The 21,456-nt window shown below is 36.7% G+C and overlaps 1 protein-coding gene across 7 annotated transcripts in view; it reads right to left on the minus strand.

Moving 5' to 3' along the window:
• VPS13B (vacuolar protein sorting 13 homolog B) overlaps positions 1-21,456 on the minus strand; it is a 418,409-nt gene that overhangs the window by 92,537 nt on the left and 304,416 nt on the right. For all 7 annotated transcript variants that reach the window (XM_086881610.1, XM_086881633.1, XM_086881628.1 and 4 more), the window contains exons 35-36: positions 14,390-14,527; positions 1,851-2,258 (exon numbers count right to left, since the gene is read on the minus strand). In XM_086881610.1, the coding sequence (XP_086737736.1) occupies positions 1,851-2,258; positions 14,390-14,527 (546 nt within the window). The remainder of the gene's footprint in view (positions 1-1,850; positions 2,259-14,389; positions 14,528-21,456) is intronic.

A 21,456-nucleotide genomic window follows, 5' to 3' on the forward strand; every position in this document is an offset into this window, starting at 1 on the left:
TTTTAACATAACATTATAATATCATTTTCCCCACACTGAGTTTTTTATCTTCTCTCCTGAAGTTGTAATTTCTACTTTGGTTTCAATCAGCACTTTAAATTCAGATTAACAATTGTAAAAAAAAAAAAAAAAAGAAAAAAATCCAAGCAATTTCTTAAAAGATTTTTTTACAATTTCAATGAGTTTTGTGGAAGTATGTATTTTGCTTTAATTAAAACTGAATTTATTGCACCATCACAACAGTATGCAAAACCTCATGCAGATGTATTTTTCTTTTTATAAAGTAGAGATAAAGCATTTTTAACTGGAAAAAAAACCAAAACGTGAAAAGCTGTTGTCGACTATTAATTGTCTGGTTATGGAAGTTCTTTATATAGAATAACTTATGTCCATTTTCATTAGATTTGACATCAGTATTGCTCCACTTCACAACGCTTGCCAGACTATGACCATACTGAAGATTCATGTATGGCTTATAACACGTAAAATAAAGATTGATTTCCTCAGACTGCCAGAAGAATTAAGAAACAGAACTTCATAGCTGAAAATGTTTCTGAGGCTTAACATGCAAGGCAAGGTACTCCTCCTTCTGGGAGGATGAAAACCTCCAGGGTAAGTGAAATACAGTGTGAGTTTGCCAAATTGCTTTACAGAACAGTGACGGAGCAGCCCGGCTTTGATGTATCGAAGCATGATGTGGACACCATAACGTACCATGGGACAGATAATGCATAAATGATAGAGGGGAACTGATGGAAGGGAAGAGGATTATTACACAGAAACAAAACTAAAACTATTTAAAGCACATTATAAAGGCGTTTGCTCAGTTGCAGTGCCTTCTATGCTAGAGATGTGATCCGAATGGAAAAGCGTGGGAACACAAGCACTGTTCCTGCCTGCACTGCTGTTTATTAAAGGATAAATCAAAAGTTTCAGTCCCTGGCACTTTCATGGGTTTTCACGTCCTGTGAACCTTAAATTTTTCATTTTTAACTTTTAAAACAATAAAGAAGAACTGAAACTTGCTGGCCTGAGGAAAAATATTTCTGATGAAAAAGAAATAAATCACCACCTCAACTGGCCAACAACTTGCTCCTCTCAGCTAGAGACTGTTTCACCTCACAAGCTACTCTTGCAGCTACCTCCATCTGGCTCATCTCCACACCATGGAAATATACCATCTTATTAAGTTTATTGAAATATTAATAAAACAATTTACAATGACACTCAAAATATCTCTATTTTAAACAAGTCTCTGGTATCTGGTTAATTGTACCCGAGGCATAAAGTTTCCTTGCAGTGCTCCAGTAATGAGGCCAGAGTGCCTGTTTTCCCTGTGTGACTCTCAGGTGTGCAGAGGAAACATGTAAAAATTGAAAACTTCATAAATCTGGAGAAGAATAACAGCATGACCCAATATTTACATAGTAGCACCTGTCAGGGCTCTGAACAATTATTTTTACATTTTTTTGAGACAGAAACAAAGGTTCTAAGAAGAAAATCTAGTTACAGAGTGAAAACTGTCAAAATTTTACCCTTTGAATTATGTGCTAAATTATCAGAATACCAAAGGAGTGGTTCTCATAACCACTAATTCAGCCAGAATTCCATCTATAAAATAGTAATTACAAGCTAGGGAATATTAACTACGGAATTAATCATTCTTGGGTGCTCTCTTACAGAAAGGAAAACTCAGGTAAGAGACTCTATCAGGGGTTTGCTATTTTCTGTTGTGGATTTATGATGTTGGCTGGAGCAGTTCCCTGCAATGCCCCACACTTAGAAACAGTCACTAGACCACCACTTACACAAACCAGTAGCTCCTCCAACATTAAAAAAAAACCTCTTACCTGCAGTTTTATGTCCACTTTTAATATTCAGGCTCCCACTGAGGTTTGAGAAAGAGACTAACAAACAAGGTTTACTGGGGTGTGGGATGGTTTCCATCAAAACAACCATTTGAACGGTGTGAATGGAAATTTTCTGGAAGCAGGAAAGGGCTTGCCACAAATTTTCTTGCATTGAAGCCTTTTGCACAGTGTGGGTGTGCACTGCAGGTAGAAAGTCCTTTGTACTGGGGTGTCTGGATATCAAAGTGACATCCTCATCTGGAATAATGCCAGCAGATGAAGCAGACTCCTTCCTCAGCACATCTTCATTTGTGGTTATGATTTTCTTCAAGAATTGGTTTATTTGGTCAAGCCTGGCAAAACTGAGATTTGCTTTCAAAGGTTTTGATATGTCCACATTTATGTCAGCTGTAGGGGAGAATTGGAGAAAAAAATGTGATAAGCTATAGTGCAATTATTCAAGCTGTTTGCAAATATTAGGCATTGAGTGGAAATAGCTTTTCCATCATACTCCCACCATGTTTCATTACAAGGACTGAATCAATGTTAAAACATAACAAAACAATATTTTTAGCAATAAATCTGAATTAAAATATAATGAAAAATACTATAAGCAACCATCACTATATACAGTTTTAAAGGAAGAAAAATGGCACAATGTGGATTTTATCTCATTTCTTCCCAGGGATCACCACAGCTATCAGAAAGACACACATTTTATTTGAGTGTGTAGGAGGGTAGATACATTAGTTCTCTTGTGTCAGAATAAAAATATACTTCACATTCTCTTGAGTTTTATATCCAGAAAAACTATTTGACTTAACTCCAAAGCCAACAGCGAACATTTTCAACACATTTAAATGAGTGAATAACAAGTGTATTGTGTTGTTTCCTACACAGCTCATATGCAGCAGTCTTCTATGCATTTTCAAGATGAAATGTGAAATAAAAAAATGGAGATATGTATAGATTTCTTCATTTTTCAAGGAGATTGGAATAATGTATTGTTTTTAAATTAAGAAAAAAAAATCATTATTATTTTTAAAATTATTTTTGTCTCCTCACCAAAAAGGATTTTGGTGTTTCTCAGACTACTGAAAGACTCACAGAATTTTCAGGAATCACAATTAATATGAACAACATTGTTAATAGTGATATCTTGGTAGCTGAGGTGTAGGAATTGCCAAAAAATTATTTCACAGATAGGAAGCGCTGATTTTATGAAGGCTGAAACTTATTTTTGTGCTGCAGTATAAGTACGTAACAATTCCTTAGAGAAATCCAGCTTTTAACTTAGTTTTTAGGATTTTTTATTTCAAATTCAGTTTTTGACCAGTAATGAGACAGCTATTCTGGTTAGGGGGAAAAGTACTTTTCCCTTTGCTATTTGACTGCCACCACCCCAACCCCATGAACCAAAAGTGATTAAAATTCTGTGCATATATCTAAACTAGATTAAGCATTCAAACAGCACTACTTAGTTTCGAGTTTCATTATAGATATACAGGAAACACTGTCAGTTGAAGGTTTTACACAGATTAATGAATATTTATCAAAACTAGCTTCAAATTGTCCAGGATCACATCTTACTTTTAACATTGATGCAAACTAATGAGCTCGATTCTCCTGTTCTTTAGGTAAATTTTTACACCAGTGGTGACGGGCTGTAGGGACAGAGTTTCAGAGCTGCTTTTAAGCACAGGTTTATACTGACTTCAGAGACTCACAGACACATCAAAAAGTACTTTTTTTATCCCCTCCCCCAAAAAAATATCTGGCACATTTTCTAAAAAGATAAGAGAAATTTATTAATGGCTGTGTAAGATCGCTCATAGCTGAACTAAAAAAAAAAAACGATCCTAGAAAAAAGTCTGTACTATACCACAAGCTACAGCTAACTGAAGTTTAAGACTGAAAAGCTATTTTTAACTTACAACTTCAATTACTGTTTTTTGGAAAATCTTTTCTCTTGCACTGAAAGCCTTCCACACTAATCTAGGAATGACAAAACAACTAGCTAATATGTGGGTCTAGTAGAAAGGTAAGTCCCAAAGCTAGGAAGCTGGGCATTAGAGGAAAAAAGGATTGGAAAGGGTTGTTAAACACTGGAATTGGCTGCCCAGGAAGGTGATGGAGTCACCCTCCCCGGATGTGTTCAAGAAGCATCTGGACGTGGCACTTAGTGCCATGGGCTAGTATGGACAGTGCTGATCAAAGGTTGGACTTGATCTCAGAGGTCTTTTCCAACCTCAGTGATTCTGTGAAGATTTCCAGGCATCCAAAACCACACAAGATCAACTTGTTAGATTTTTCAAGATCTTTATGTACTGACATTTTAATTAAAACCATGGGAAGAAAAAAGTCATAACACTTTGGAAAAACTTCCCACACTCTTGGCACTTGGAATACCCCGAGATTTGCCTGCCTTTTATGCAGACATCACTAGGCCTCTCCTTCCTTTGAATAGAGAAAGGAGTTAGGAAGAAAGCAGAGACCCATTTGACATTATGACACTAATTTATTTACAATATTCAGATGAAAAGGAGCGTTTTTAAAATGCAATGTTAAAAAAAACTACCTAACTGCCTTATCAATTTAAATTTCTCCCTTAGTAATGTAGTAATAAAGGAGTAAAATAGATGTTATTTATTGATTTCTGCTAAATAATTAAGGTTCTAAGTTAGTAAAGGAGGACCCTTACTCCTTGGTACAGCAAATTTCACATCTAATTGCTTTATCTAATACACATCTAATTGCCAGCACTTTCCTATGGTAATAAAGCCCAGAAGAGGAAAAAAAAAAACCAAGAAACCTCCCTGACACCTAAAAGCTTCTTAGACCTAAGTTGACCCAACAGGTGTCAGGGGCTCAACCCAAAGCTTAACACACCCAAACTGAGTGTGAAAGATGAGATGAACACAAAGGCAGAAGTTCTTTTTGGGGCTTCCTTTGGCCAGGGCAGAGAAGACACAGGGCGCTGCTGCAGCTCAGTGGTAGAACATGCTTGGCACCTGGGCCTGTGCTTTTATCACTGCTCTTGGCCACTTATCCAAGAAGGCAATAAAAAAAGGGTCACCAGGACACCAGAAAAATGCAAATGACTTCCCTCTTTTCTGTTTGGAAACTGTGCATGTCACACAGAAAAATCTTGTCATGACTGATAACTATAAAGTTTTTTATGAAGTTATTATTATCATCCAGTAAATAATCCTTTATAGAATGTGGTGGCTGCCAGAAGCATAATTGCAGAAAATGTAACTTTGGAACTTTCACTGCAAGTATTTTTAACTACCTCATAATGACATAGGTTATTTTTACAACTGGTTAAAGATTATATAAAGAGATTCTTTGGTATTTAAAGTAAAACATTCAAAGAGAGAAAAAAAACCCACAATTGAGCAATCTTTAGTCTTTGACCTCTTTTATACTTTATCCTTAGTAATGTAAAAGAAACTTTACCTTTCCCTCTAAGGAAAATATATTTAAGTGATGGACAGAACAATGAATACTGATGAAATATGAAGAGCTATTTATAGGAGTTGATTAAGACAGATATTCAGCAGCTTTACCAGACAGTCAAAATGGGCTAAAAAGAATTTTAAAATCTATGAGTCACATAGAATCAAGTGGAATAAAATTTTTGGAGTGCAAAATCCAAAACCCCCAGTTTTTTTAGATTATTTTAAACACTTTGGGAAGAACATCACATAACACTGCGCAGATTCTGTATCTCTAGGAAAATAGTCTTCTTGTAACTCAACTAACTCTTTGGATTGCCCAAATTACATCTGAATCAAGACAGAGAAAAAGGTAGCTCAAAGTCACCTTTAATTCCTCAATTACATCAGCTTCTCATCCTGCTAGTGACTGGCTACCAAAATTATAACCCAATGCATTCTTTAGATTTAAGACATATTAGCAGTAACTTATTTTGCCAGGTGTTACCTATTTCCAGAAAAAAAAAAGTGAAAAAATTACTGTGCTTGCATATAGATTGCATCAAGTGAGTTATTTCTGTTACACTTAACGCAAACTGAACTAGATAGTATCAAATCAATTTTTGATTACAGTATAGCATTTGAATTTGAATTGCATCTTCCTCACTTTCTTCACTACTTCTCTATAGATTACTCAGTAAATCCGTGTATTTCAATTATTAGTTTCTAATTAGCCTTTACATCTTTCTGAACAGCAACTAGGAAACAGAATGATGAAATAACCAATGAGTTAAAAGGAGATTAGATAAATATAAATAAATTACACTTATTATTTGCTCCCACCACACCAGGAGATGACTTAACAGTGGAGGAAAAAGAAACACTTTGGAATAATGAAATCAGAGAGGGAATTCAGGTCCCAGAGGCAATTCTACGGAGTTTTATGTTAATGTACACCTTGTGGGGGACCAAAAATCAACTGGAATAGTTTCCTGAAAACCGTTTCCAGCTATTTTCTCATTTTAAAAGTTCCAACTTCACTTGACCCATTAGTCATCATATTACTTACATTTATTATGTATTTTGAAATCTATTACAAAAAACCCAATGGATTCAATATGGCCTGTTTGAACTAAATCATAACAACTATAAAAGAAAACCTACGAGCAGCATTCTGAAATTTCTGTCTGAAACAATTTCTTTCTTTGTCATTTTATTACTTAGAGCTTCAGATAAAAAATTTCAGGGTTATAAGTATTTTACCCTTGTTCTCAATAACATTCAAATTTGTACTGGGAAGATATAATTTTCATCTGTGAACTTGGGATAAAGATATTACTCAAAAGGACTTTTTATTCAGAGGCCTAAGGATGAATAAGCAACACAAAAATATTGAAAGCTCCTAGCATGTTGCTCCAGATAAATTCCAGCTCTTACTGGAGCTGGGAGCTTCGGTGGGCTTATTCTAATATATGCCATAAGTTAATGTACACAATGTTACTACTTCTATGACTTAAAAACTACAATAGCATTTCCTTAATCTTAAGTACCAGAAAGTAAATGTCATGAAGATTAGTCTTAAACTGAATAGGGACAGGCTGGATCAATGGGCCAAGTCCATGAGGTTCAATAAGGTAAAATGTGAGTCCTGCACTTGTGTCACAATAATCCCATACAGCACTATGGGAAAGATGTCTGGAAAACTGCTTCTTGGAAAAGGACGCGTGGGTGTTGATTGACAAGAGCTGAACATGAGCCAGCAGTGAGCCCAGGTGGCCAAAAAGGCCAGTGGCATCCTGGCGTGGCTCAGCAATAGTGTGGCCAGCAGGAGCAGGGCAGGGATTGTCCCCCTGTACTGGCACTGCTGAGGCCACAGCTCGAGTGCTGTGTCCAGTTCTGGGCCCCTATTGAGGGGCTGGAGCATGTCTGGAGAAGGGCAGTGAAGTTGGTGAGGGGTCTGGAGAGTAAATCTTATGAACAGCAGCTGAGGGAGCTGGGGTTGTTTATCCTGGAGAAAAGAAGGTTCAGGGGAGACCTTACAGGTCTCTACAACTTCCTGAAAGGAGGCTGAAGCCAGGTGGGGAGTGGCCTCTTCTACCAGGCAACCAGTGAGAGGACAAGAGGAAATGGCCTCAAACTGTGCCAGGGGAAGTCCAGTGCAGGAAGAATTTTTTCACTGAAGGGGTTGTCAGGCATTGGAATGGGCTGTCCGGAGAGGTGTTAGAGTCACCATCCCTTGAAGTATTCAAGGAATGACTGGACACGGCACTTAGTGCTATGGTTTAGTTGCCATGGTAGTGCTAGGTCCAAAGTTGGACTTGATGCTTGGAGGTCTTTGCCAATCTTAATGATTCTATCATTTATAAGACTGGGATATTTTCAAAGACCGAGAAATGTTGAAATGTGGGAGAGAAAAAGATGCCATTTTCTAAGAATTGATTCGTTTTCCTCATTCAGCAGTGGGTATTTTACTTCTCACAGTTGATACAGAAAAAGACAGATCTTTCTTGAGGTTGAGCATGGATCTCGCTCTCCCCTTCCCCAAGAAGGCTGTAAAACATTAAACTTCTTAATATACAGTACTTCTATAAAAACTATTTATCCCGAACGCTTAAGATGATTTAATTTCCTTGTCCTAAACAGAAGAGGAGCAGATGATGGCATGAAACATTTTACCAACAGTGATATTCTTTCTCCCTCAGCCACCCATCCTAATGTGGGGAGTTTAAACAGAAGAAATATGAGGAAGGTAAAGGTAATCTTGAGCTCTGATTCTGATTTGGAGTCAGGGTGGCCCTTCAGAAAAAGGGTAATGGCTGATTTGCAAAAATTAAATTTATAAAAATAGGAAAAAGACATGTAAAGAAAAGACCGGTTGTACTGTTCTCAATTGTCTGGTCAAGCATCAAAAGAGACACAAATTAAGAGAAACTGAAAAGCAAGAAGCATCCAAATGAATTGTTTTTATCCTCTAATTCATCATTCCCAATTTGGATCAAGGCAAAATGAGGAGGAAACTTGAGACAAGGCTTCAGAGGCCATCTGCAGTCCATCTTGCATTCTGCTTCTGTGAGACAGATGCCAGTTAGTCTAGAAGAGACTGGTAGTCACTGCTCAGTATTTCTACCTACTGCTGTCTGTGTGCTGCAGCCCCACAGAAGCAGCTCTGCAAGGCCAATATGGGAAACTAGAGCCTTCAGGGAGCTTAATCACCCTGAGCCCTGCTGGGCACTCTCCAGCAGGAACAACACCTACTTCCGTGACCTGGAGTGTCACTGACATTACGTGAAGGTGACACTTAGACATTACCAGCTCCAGCGAGTCAGTGCCCAGCTTTGAGATCGCAGACAAGGCTCAGAGTGATGCAATTCTATTAATTTTTTAAAACTGTCACAAGTAAAGCAAGATAAATTGTTGTAGGTCAAGAAGCCCAAAGATACCATTAATAAACAATGGAGAGTTACTGCTATTCAGTAGATGCTGACTGAAATTGAGTAACTGTGCAGCTCCCAAATACAGCTCAGAAATGTGTCAAGGGCTGGGTGGTGAGGCCAAAAACTATAATGGGGGCATCAGGAGGCACTATCATGAAAGGGAAACCCTGGCTAAGGGAAACATTAACTCTCTCAACAGAGAGTCAAGGAAGATGAAGCACAATACAGTGAGACGAAATAAATAGTTCCAGGTCATGGAGCACGTTTATGGAAAAGAAAAGAATCCATAAATACTAACTCTATTTTCTGCTTAGTTGCTGAATAGTACATCTATATTAAGACATGTTGGGGGGAAAAAAAAAAGAAGAAAGTTGTCAGAAAATGGAGCAAATATTTGAAATTAAGTGTTAAAATAATGCCAATATGCTGAGAAAGATTATAAAAAAATATTGTCCAATGTATCCATGTGGCTTCAGTGTGCAGTTTTCATTTTCTCTACTGAGAAATATAAGAAACTAAATTTAAAGTAAGTGTTGTAGACACTGGTTTTAGAGAGGTACTTTGATGATTTTACTCATTATTACACTGATATTACAGACAATATATGTGTCAAATCCAAAGCAATACCTACAGGCTGGTACACCTGTTTGGAATATTTCTCTTTGCCCTCTTAATCAAATAAATATAATTTCATGGCTACAGTGTCAGTGCTTTAAAAACTTGTTTGTAAAAGAGCAAAGGGAAAAAAAAGCCTACTAGAAAGCTCAGAAGTTTTGCAAATGACCCAGAGTTAATTAGAAAAGTCTGCACCCTGGCTAGTTCCCCTTCTCACGTGTCAGCTCTCATTAAATCAAAAAATTCTCCTTTCAAAGTTAACAAACACCATGGTTAACAAAACTGTTAAACTGGGATCAAGTGGGCACATTCCTAGGTTTATATATGATGTCATGCTAAGCAGCCCACAGCTGAACTTGCAAGTAGTATGAATGATTTTTCAATATATTAAGTATCTGATCTAATGCTAATTTTCTCTCTATAGGCTAACTGTGCTGGGAACAGGTGGCCCTGCTTTCAATTACGGAGGGCTAACATGCCAGTGTGAGGCCTGGATTAGTTCACCTTCTCACAGGGAATTTGCCTCGGTTGGGAATGGATTTATTATGGCTTCACACATGGAACGGAGCTCATGTCAGCTGAGGGCAGTGATACATCATATGATTCAAATTAACCTGCTGTGGGGACTGTTCCGCAGGGCTGATATTGTGTATTAAAATGACAACATTTTTAAAACAGCTTGAAAGAAACCAGGATTGCTGAAGTGCAATGGTTCCAATTTGTTCCAACTAATCTATCACCTGCTGGAGATATTATTCTAGTGGGTTTCTGGTAGCTGCTATTTTCCAGGTTTCTCCAAACCACTGACCTTGGTAATGGATACAATTGTTGCCTCTGCAAACAATGGGGAAAAAAGGCTGGAGAGAGTGCCAGGGTACAGTTCTGATTATTGTTTTTTATACCTAAGCCTAGATCCTCTTGCTGTGCCCCTCATGGTCCCCAAACCATGTGTGGAGAGACTGGCATGAAAGAGAAACCCACCAGGTCCCCAGCTCTCACTTTATCTTTCACTGGGACACAACATTTCTTAGTTTATTTGGATATTGCCTTCTGCAGAAATTATTTATAAAGGTGAATTATCAAGGATCTTCATTACTTCACATCTAGCCCAGTGCCTTCCCAAGTAGCTACTGCGGAAAGAGGACTTCAGTATAAAGCATCCATAATTTGCATGTATAAGTACTTTAAGGCTATATGTATGAAGCTGTACTTCATAAACTCATTCTTGTATCATTTGCATCCAGAAAGACTACATCAAAGACAGCTTTTATATGTAAGAAAGATGATTAAAAAATTCCAGAAGGACTAGAAGGTAAAGACGGTAATTTTTCAAAATCTATTAAAACAAGATGGTCACATTTGTTCTTCACATAATGAATTATATCTAATGCTGAAGCAATAAATAGCACTTCTATGTATTAGACTCAAATTGGATGTACAATCCAGTAGCAGACTGAATATAAAAGATAGAGGGTCATGTAAAGTGAAGTAAATGGAATTAAAAAAATTTTAAATAATTAGTTTCTGTAAAAAGAGAAATAATAGTCCTTTAATACATTGTGGGGTTAAAGTTGAGGTCTGTTCCCACAGGCCTGATGATGAATGCTTATTTCTCCTAGGATCCTATTACCTTAAATCTGGAAGAAATATAGTTTTTCTTTAGTTGCCAAAAATGTACAAAATAATCAATGCATGTGGCAAGAAGTGCATTAATGTATCCTGTTATTCTCATTTAATTAGTGGTTTCCAAGTTTAGCTACTTGCTGTAGTTTTTTGATCTCCGAGCTAATATAGACTGACAACCTGGTTTCCTGTGTGGTGAAACCATACGATTTTTCTGTGGAACACCATCTACTTATCTACTTCAGCTGACAAAAGATTTGTCTATTTGTAAATTTGTTTATTTTATCTGACACAGCAAACATTGGGAACCACTTTCAGATTTTTTCCTGTTAACTGCTCGATAGTATTTTGCATTATAAAATACAGGCATGTTTGATTCTTATACCTGAAATTTAACCTTAGCACACCAACAATGTTTTTTGAAAGAAAAATGGCATTACAATTAAACCACTGAACTCCAAACACTTAAAATTGACACAGAAAACTGTATCATTGTCCCAACTGCTACATATTTTTGTCTGCATAGGCACAGCTTTCAAAAATGAGCTGACTTTTCAGAACAGTTGATCATCTGTAACCAACAGGCAGCACCTACCAATGCGTTCAATACATTTCAGCAGTTTACTTACCACGGTTATAAACCATATATACATAAATGACTATGAAACACACACTATGTCATTAGAAAATAGGTCACTTAGTAGCAGCATTCTTTGCCAGATATTCACCAAAAAAGAATAGCTTTCAAGGCTTGCAACATAACTAGATCAGCAGTGCCTTTATTTATTCAATTTATTAGCTAAGCTGTCTCCCATCAAACATACTGTTTGGTGACCTTGCAAGAGCTCTTAGGAGTTTTGCTGAGGTTCTTGTCCTCAAAGAACAACTGCCAGCTGAGCTAGGATATGGTGGTGTAACACTTTCTCCAGGCCTGCTGATGGCCAAGCTACCTCACCCCGCAAGAAGCTGTGGTTAGGGGACTGCTTGTCCCGCAGGGGAGTTAGTAACTCATTTTCCAGTAGCCTGCTGAGGAGCTGTTAGGCTCTTGTAACTCTTTGCATGTGCTGTTCTGACGCAATCACAAGCAGAATGAGCCTTCCATTACTCATCCAATGAATCTTCCATCCCCCAAGGAAGGCTTCTTGGTAAAGGTTAGTTTATTTGAAGAGGATTTCATAGTGGTAACAGCTGAGGTTAGAGAAATCTACAAGGGACAGTGGAGCTGTTTTGTTATAGTACACTGGCAAACACTTCATTAAAGTTCAGAGAAATTACCATTGAGTCATGTGTAATGATAGTTCCAATTAGTAGCAGAAAGATGATGAAAAAAAGAAAAAAATTCTTTGGCTAAGAATAGATCTTGGAAGAAATCACTGAAGTTTTAAATGTTTTGCAAGAATAAATAGATTGAAGATTAAGATGTATTAATTTATGGTTTTCCAGTTCCCTATTCAGCAAAACACTAGGGAGGGGAGAGATATAACACTAATGCAAGTTACAGTTGAATTGGTGAGATTGGGGTAGACACACTATTTGTGAATATACACCTTGCAAGCTGGTGCCAACTTCCATGTTTGCTAGTTTAGCTAGGAATCTGTCCTGCTGACAGGACAGCATCAGAGAAACACCCTCAGGTGTATAATAAATTAAAAATAAAGGCTGTGCCAGGAAACTACAGTGAGAACCTTAAGAAAAGTGGAATACACAAGTGAAGGGTCTGGGAATATGGAAATCTGACAAATGTGGAGACAGAGGACATATGAACTGGAGGCAAAAAGATAAAACCATTCTGGCAGCACTGACCCCTGACAGCAGGTATCTTAACCCCTCTTGTGCTGTCCCTGATTAGAATGAAAAGCCATCATTACTATCAATTAACCATTTTTTTTCCTTAAATGGCAGCAGAACATGCAGTAGGCCTGAAGATGCAAAGGTCTATTAAGGTACCCAGATATGGATCCATGTAACAAAAGCTCTGCATTGTCAAGTGGTTTTAGAAGTCTTCCCCAAAATGATGTCTTTAGATAGCATGGAAAATGAGAAAAAAGAGGCAATGATGAGGTTGTTCACACACTTTATTGTTTCCTTGAAACTTCTGCCTGTGCACAAAAAAAAAAATTTCAAGCTACTTAACCACAGTATTTATAATCAGGGGTCAAATATATGTGTCTCATTCACCAGTTACTCAGTTTGATGTCTTGGGCTCTGATATTCAGAACTGATCACTGCTTTACCAAAAGACAATATGAGCTGTGTTTCCAACACCAAATTCTTTATTTTCAAGTACTTTGGAAAACTAAATTGTGTGCTTTAAATTGATAACCTTAATAAAATGAGAAAACATTTAATGTCTCTGTGCCTCAGCTGTCTTCTGTGAAATGGCAAGGGCATCATCCATGTGAGGGTTGTGCAGGTAAATTAGTATCACTGTAGTGCTCAGATGTTACAGCTGTAAGGCATGCAAAGGTAATTCTTCTGCAAATCCAGGATTAGATACTGTGCTGTAAAACTCTATGCACAGGTAACTGAATGAACAGGAAAACCGAGTACTGAAGAACATCTCACTGAATGACTGGTAACAGCTCACTCTGCTGTGTGAAGTAAGGATATTCAGGATAAAAAATAAGTCAAATAATTCAAAAAACTATAACAAATATGCGTATGAGAAAATAGTTGCTATGTATTTTGTAAGTTTCACTATAACCTCAATTATTCTACATTGTAATGTAGCTATAAATACATCACAAAATAGAGAATGTAATTTGCAGGAATTTCTGATGCTCTAGGAGTGGAACTTCAAGTCACATTATGTTACATAAATGCTAACAAACCTCTACACTACACCACTTACATTAATTAAAGAAACAGAATAGCATTAATTTTTAAATTTTACAGTGTCAGCACTTTGGGTGATTGGAATTTCCAGTGCCAGGTATCCAGATTTCAAAGAACCTAAGAGAAGATGACTTAGCAAAGTCTTCAGAAACACTATAAAAGTCATATTTTCTAAACACAACTGCAATAACATTTCGGTTTTCTAGAACTAGAGGCAGGTAGGCTTCATTCTGCTGGAAATTTAACAAATTCAGCCCTTCTAAACATACTGTGGGAAGAAAATTAATAATTAGACCTTAAACCATTGACTGGTCCAGGACTGCCCATTCCCCAGTTTTCATTTTCATTCAGGATAATTGCTGGAGGAAAATTTCACATTCATGAAAAAGGAATACAATACATTTCTGATTATCTGATATCACTGAGTCACAGAATAATTAGGGTTGAAAGGGACCTTAATCTCCTTCAAACTCCCCTGCCATGGGAAGAGACACCTTGCACTAGATCAGGTTGCTCAGGGCTCCATCCTGTGTCTATGTGTGGATATTTAAAAACAGGTTACTTTAGAAAAGAAAGAATAAACTGCAGCACTTACCTGGTCCATTAAGGAAGTCTTTAATTTGCACAGTGATAAGAGGAGGTGGAATCCCACTTTTAGCATCTACCTCTCCTGCTACTGTCTGCAACCAAATCTTGCAATAATCCAGAGCTTCTGGTAATGTCTTCCCAGGATCTACAGATGATAATCATCACAGTCATTAATTATATTCCAGGAATATGATAAATTACAAAATGCTACGTACAAAATTGACTGGACAAAATTAAAAAGTTTTAAATGTAATATGGTAAATATTATACCTAATATAACTGGTTTATATAGCACTTGCACCTATAGACAGATGCACATGTGGAATAATGCACGCACTCATGGGCAAGAGGACAAAACTCTAATTACAAAAAATACAGAAAACACAAAAATACCATGTAAAATATGAGTAAAATACATCAATAAAACAAGATGACAGGAAATAGCACATAATTTCAGCTTTAATTAATGATTACGTAATGACACTTAAGGATTCCTTACAAGAGAGTTTGTGCTCAAAACCTGCTACTAGATTTTACTGTCATTGCTTGGTAGAGAAAATAATAATGGAAAGGTAAATTACAAAGGCAAAAAACTCAGAATGCTATGAGAGCTCAGAACAGAGCATGACAACAGTGCAGTTTTATCATTCCCTTTAGTGCTTCATTCAATCGCTAATCAGTAGCTATTCTTGGGTACCACCTTGAATGGTGTTCCTTTGATCAGTCTGTAATACTATGAAAGTACATTAAGATTAAATCCATCCAAGGGCTATTCTTGTCTTCATTTTCCACGTATCACACATAGCAAAAACAGTTGCGTAAAAAGGCTTTTTAATCTTTAGGGACTCATGACCTTCATTATAAACATTCTCAATTCTGGCATTATGGTCTTAAATTAAAAATAATCACTCATTGTTTATTATTGAGTCTCCTAGGTTGATCATTGAATGTCTGTCTCATCCTCAACTTAAGGAGATTTTCTTGAAGCTATTCTCTCCTTTTCAGTCAATTAAAAACTTCTATAATTGCTTTGAGTTTTACTGAATTAATTCCTTTCAGGAACAGGATTTACATACTCACTGTTACAGTGAACATATGGTATTGTGGTATCACAGTCATATGTGGACTGGGTATATAAAGTCAGCTTTGGAATTTGTGTTTCTTGACCTTATCATGTGATTCATATAAAACTTGGCACATATGAACCCTTATGTGATTTCAAAGAACCTACTGAAACCAATTGATCATGACTTTAGATCTATATGGAAAAGATCAAAAGTTAGCACATTCTTTTGTTTTTATTTGATCAATTTTCAGGCAATGACTTTACAGCAGTATTTGTACTGTATGGCATATACATTACAGCCTTTTCTTCCCTCTATTCCTGCCACACATTTATAAAGTCAGCTCTCAACAGTTATTTAAGAGCTGTCACTGCATACAACAGATTTGTATATTTTCCATGAGAATTTCTACATTTTTATGATTCTTAACCCTTTTCTTTTAATTACAATAACCAGAGTGGTGTGGCATATTCCTGTTTCTATAGGGGAATTCTGTTTTAGGGAATATCTTGTGCCCAGCATTTTTCTAGTATACTGAAACTACTACTACTACTACTGCTGCTACTGCTGCTACTACTGCTACTGCTGCTACTACTGCTACTACTATTACTCATCATCATCATCCTTTTTACCACCAAGGTACACATTTTTTCCAAAACACAGATCTGTAGCTCTTTTGAACAAGGGTGTTATCTCTGACTTTGATCTATAAAATAATACCTTATTTTGTGCTGGTAGATCATTGTAAGCAGCTAACATTCTAATGTTTTTCAGAACATATAGTGTAAAGCATTGTAAAAATGACTGAATATTGCTCAATGAACATCAGTGAATTGATTAAATTCATGTCTAAATTACTGTTCCTCTGTAAGTATTAATATAAACATTTAGGTGTACCTGTATGGCACAAAACATTGCAATGTGCCATAATTTTGTCTCATTTCTGGAAGATATCACATACTGTATATATAGCAACCTATATCTTGCACCAGCTTTTCAGAAAATCCACTACATTTAGCTGAATGCTTGTTTTGTAAAATACAATTACAGGTAGTCTTATTATCCTAAGATGTGCTTATGTTATTAAATACCTAATAATTATTTCAAAGTTGTAGCTCTTTCAAGCTGAAAGTATCTCCGATGAAAAGAGCTTACATAGCAGAAAATCCCTGCATGACATATTTCATTAACTACACAAACTGCCCTCAGGCCACTGGGAACTGCAGCACTTAAGCACGGAACCAAAAAATAAAGCAACCATGGGACTTTCAGGAGGTTGTTTTGCTCTGTCATGTCTTCATCATATGGGGCATTGCAGGACTGGGATATGTAAATAATAAGGTCTCCAAAATTTACATATTAGGAACACAGCATGAAGAAACCTCAATGCACAAAATTAGCGCAAGTCCAACAAAATGTATTACTTTTAACCCAGCACTGTTCTTACTGAGTTCAAGCGTTCCTTAAGTTCAAGTAAAATGGAGGTAATTTTGGAAGCAGGAGTATTGCATTGACAATTTTGCATCAGAGGTGATAATATCAAAGCACATGCAAAGAGCCAGCCCAAGTACTTCCAAGCCCGTGGCATAGAGTTGATTTGGAACCTGGGTAACAGTCTTGGCTGTCCAGCCAAAAATGCCAGGTTTTTTTTATGTAATGATAAAAAAGCTAAAATCCAGAGGTTTTGAAATTGACTATGCTTGTGTACATCAAAAACTTGGGGGGAGCTGCAAATAGAATGTATGAGGGTAAGACAAATATATATCTCAAGGGTCAAACAACCAAAAGATGTGTCCCTATTAAAATATCTTCTAAGGTAGAAAACAGCACATGCATTTTCATAGGATAAAGAATCAGGAAAGGAATAAATTAATTATCAGTCAACCAATCCTTATGTCAAAAGTACAGGAAACAGAAAAGCAATTGAATGAAAAAAAAAGAATTTTAGAATGAAAAGTGAGGAATTCATGCTGAAAAGAGCTATTAGAAAAAGGACTCTTGTCTCTCAAGGAAATGATGGAGGCATTCAGAATGTTTAAAAATACACTTGACAGAACACTATAAAATATACAATTGGGAACAATTATGCATCAGCAGGGAACTGGTTCTGAATAATGTATTATAATAGGTCATTTCCATTTCCATTTTCTATGATTCTCCCAAAAATCAACACTTAAATTCGCAGTTATTTGTGTAAAGAAAATGCTGGAGAAAACCCAGGGGATGCATATATAAGTAAAAGGAGAGGCTAGAATTACTCCACAGCAAGCCAAGACAGAGAAAAGAAAGGATTGAGAGGCAAGGAACAGTGAAGATGGCCAGAAATTTTATCCTCTACACCATGTGAAAAATTTGTCTGTGGTAGCAAAAGAAAAATGGTGAGACAACTATCACAGATTGAAAAGACTATAAATTACAAGTCTGTAATTTAAAATCTGTCAGCCTCAGAAGGGAAAGCCTTCAACAGATCCACATTTACCTTCTTCCCTCCCCTCAAAAATAAAAATTTAAATTAAAAAGAGAAAATCTGGCTATTTTTTAATTCACCCGAACACCCAAAGCCACTTTTAGCCTTGCTGAGATCCAGACCTCAGCTCCAAGATTCACTTTATAAAATATCTTCCTAAACTTGGTTTGAATTTGCAAGCTTTTGATTTCACTGCTATCCCCTTGGTCTTCTGTTAACAGCAGACAGCATATTCCACACTTCTGAGAAGAACAGGGAGTAAGGGGAAAAGAAATGAGAAAGGCAGGGGCAATTTCATATCTTGAAGATTTTAATTCTCCAAAATGTGTCTTTGTTCCTATTGGTAGCTGACAGCCAGGCCAGCTAAGGGGGCATAGCCTGTGGGAGGCTTTAAGGGGGGAGCTCAGGGACGCAGAGCCCCATCAGCCCCAGGCAGGGGACAGGGCTACCGAGCGCGTGTGTGGGACAGCAGCTTGGCCTGCTCCGCTGGAACGCTACCCAGCCCAAACCAGCACTGCAATCTGCTTTTATTTCAATGGATGAATCATATTTTGGTCTGCAGTCAATTTTAAAAGCCAGTATGATGCTGCAATCATCTCCGCATTTGAAACTCTGAAGTGGAATGTTTGGTCTTGTGTTCTTTAAAGTCCAGTGGAAACCGTTTTGAAAACAAGTAGAAAAACATTTCTGCTAGCGTACTCACAAGTGCTGTGTCAGGAAGCTTAAAAATGAGCACTAAAGTAACCTGAGGAATGCACATTCCCAGGCCAATTTGGCTTTATGGGTGGGGGCTGCACTGCTCCCCCCTCATCCATGACTGCAGATGTATTGGACAATAAATATACCCAGAGGGGAACAGGTGACACTCCAGCAGAACTCCCTCAATGCCATGTGAGGAAACAGCTTTAAATCCTCTCTCTGCCATGGAGGAAGCACAGGCTGACAGAGAGGCAGTGAATCAGGCTTCCCGCCAGAGCCAGCCTGTGCTGCTTTTCATGCAAAAACCTGGAAAAGGCTTTCCATTAGATCAGAGGTTACATGTGGTCTTAGCTACTGCATCTGCTCTTCATGGACCCCCTGCCATCAAAGGCGTGGGTGTCAAATAAAATAAAATAAAATAAAAATCAAGAATAATTCTGGACGGCCTCACAATGACTGTTTCTTTGCAAATGAGTCGTTGGCGGAAGTTGAAGAAATTCCATGCATAACAGATATTTACTGAGAAATTTCTCTCCCTTGAAACAACCAAGCACCAAAACCTCCTCTTTGAAAGTAAACAAACAAACAAATAGAAAAAAGATTTTTCAAGAATGCCCAGAGCACAGTGGTCAGGAAATGAGGCAATTTTGTATCTGGATTACATTACCTGAAACAAAGCAAATAAAGATTTTAAAAAAATATTTATAAAAGCAGCTTATGAGATTACATTAGAAACAATTGCACCCACTTTTATTTAAGTAAAAATGGCCAAAACTCTGTTAGTAAAAACTAACAGTTAGCAGATGCCTTTTTGTTAAATATAGGATGAGCATTTAATACAAAAGGGTCATTTTACAGTATCTTTCAGTCTATTTTTACAGAATCTCACAAGTAAACACAAGGACCAACTAGTCTTTTTAGTGCCACTTACTAAGGAGTTAAAATTTATTCCATTAATTTATTTACTTTGATTTCAAATTCCTGTACCTTGCACTAGCAATAATTATAATCAAGCTGTGCAACTACAAAACACAAATGAAGAAGTTTAGCACAAGCATAATAAAACTGAGCTTACATTTCAAGAACCTAGTAAGTCTCCTGCTTCTACAAACTGACTTGCCAGTGGACTTGGTTGTAGAGGAGACTGAGGAAGCACAACCATTGATCTTTAGCTGCCAGGCAGGGAAATGCTTCCACATACAGAGACTGGTCTGATGGAAATGTGCTGCTACTGACTGCTAATTAATAAACAGACTACAGAACTTTTAAATAGCCTATTTCCTCCTATATAATTCTTAAGTTCTTATTTCTTTAATGTTTCAGAAATTAAGCTAAAAATGAATAACACAGCTAGTGTCAATGAAGCCAAGTTCTTTGGATGAAATTTGGTGTTTCAGCCACTGTACAATGCTGTCTCACAAAGGGAGTGATAGTTTAATGTGCAAGATTGTGAATTTTATGCTCTATTCAAAACTAATAGCAAAGCCCTTGTCCCAAATAAAATACATATGGCTTCATAACAGTAAAAATCTTCATTTCTACACAATGTTCAAAGCAGTAAACCATCATGAAGCAGTAACCCTTAATTCTGTCACCAGCCCGGGACTAACTATTATTCTCTTTAAAATTCATGTTGGTACAATTTAAAGGATAATTTCCCTGTTTTATACAAAGGTTCATAAAATAGACTGTCATCAAATTACCTATTAGAAGCATTTCTAAAGTCTAGAAAATCTTTGTTGACTTACAGCTAAACAACATATTTTTTAGAAGTACACTACTGGGAGGTGAGGGATGAAAAGCACAACTAGATCCAGACTATCACCAGGTTTTCTTTACTCTAAAGATTTTTGAGAAATTTATATCAACCAAAAAAAAAAACCTTCCTAATTTTTCAACACAATTCTGTGTTTGCTTCTGCTTTGCAGAAATTTGAGGGTTGTTTCAGAACTGTAGTTTTTTTTTCTTTTATAAAAGCTGTAAGAAATAGCACAGTATTTCACAAGACCCAAATCTATGACTGTTGAACGAACAGTATTCAAGTCTTCAAAATTTCACACCAAAATTGATAGAAACAATTTTTCCAAATGTTTTAAACCATTCCTAAAATACTCTTATGCAGTGTACATGCTGTAGAATGCACAGAATACATAGAATGATTTTAAATGGGGGAGATTTTATTAGCATATTTTGAATGTAATGTAAATATTTCATATATAGCTTAACTACAAATTTTAACCATATTAGTTTAAGAAATGAGGAAACACCCCTATAGGATTACCAACAAAACTTTATAACAATGTAATTTTACTTTTGCACAGACAAGTCTCAATTTTTAGGCTGTGATCAAAATTTGCAATGTTATAGGCCTGAATTTTTTAGCTGCTGCTGTGCTGTTGCCGATCTTCACAGTATTTTCATTAGGTCTATGATTTGGTTGTTAGTTTTTTTAGGTTTTTGGGTTTTTTTTCCAAGGGGATACTCCCTCAGTTCTTATAATCCAGTTAAAATATATCTTTTAAATTTAGATTATGTTCTCTTCCCCATTCTGTGTTAGATTATAGAGTTAGTTGCATGTGTATGTATACACAGACGAGCAGTCCTCTAGAGAGGCTACCTGGAAATATGGTTTAGCAACTTTCACTGGAATTTAAACATCATTTTTGTCTTTTTCCCACTCTCTGGTCCTTGATACACAGAGAAATATAGGAATATAGTGCATGTGTATGCACTCTCAGAAGGAAACTAACTTAGGTCTTTTAAATAAACTTTGTATTGTTCTTCATATTGATGATGCATCTCTTTCAGACAAAACTGTCAGCAAATAGTCACAGTATCAAGAAA

This window comes from Cyanistes caeruleus, chromosome 1 (genome assembly GCF_971803275.1).
Source record: "Cyanistes caeruleus chromosome 1, bCyaCae1.hap1.1, whole genome shotgun sequence".
NCBI classification, from domain to species: Eukaryota; Metazoa; Chordata; class Aves; order Passeriformes; family Paridae; genus Cyanistes; species Cyanistes caeruleus.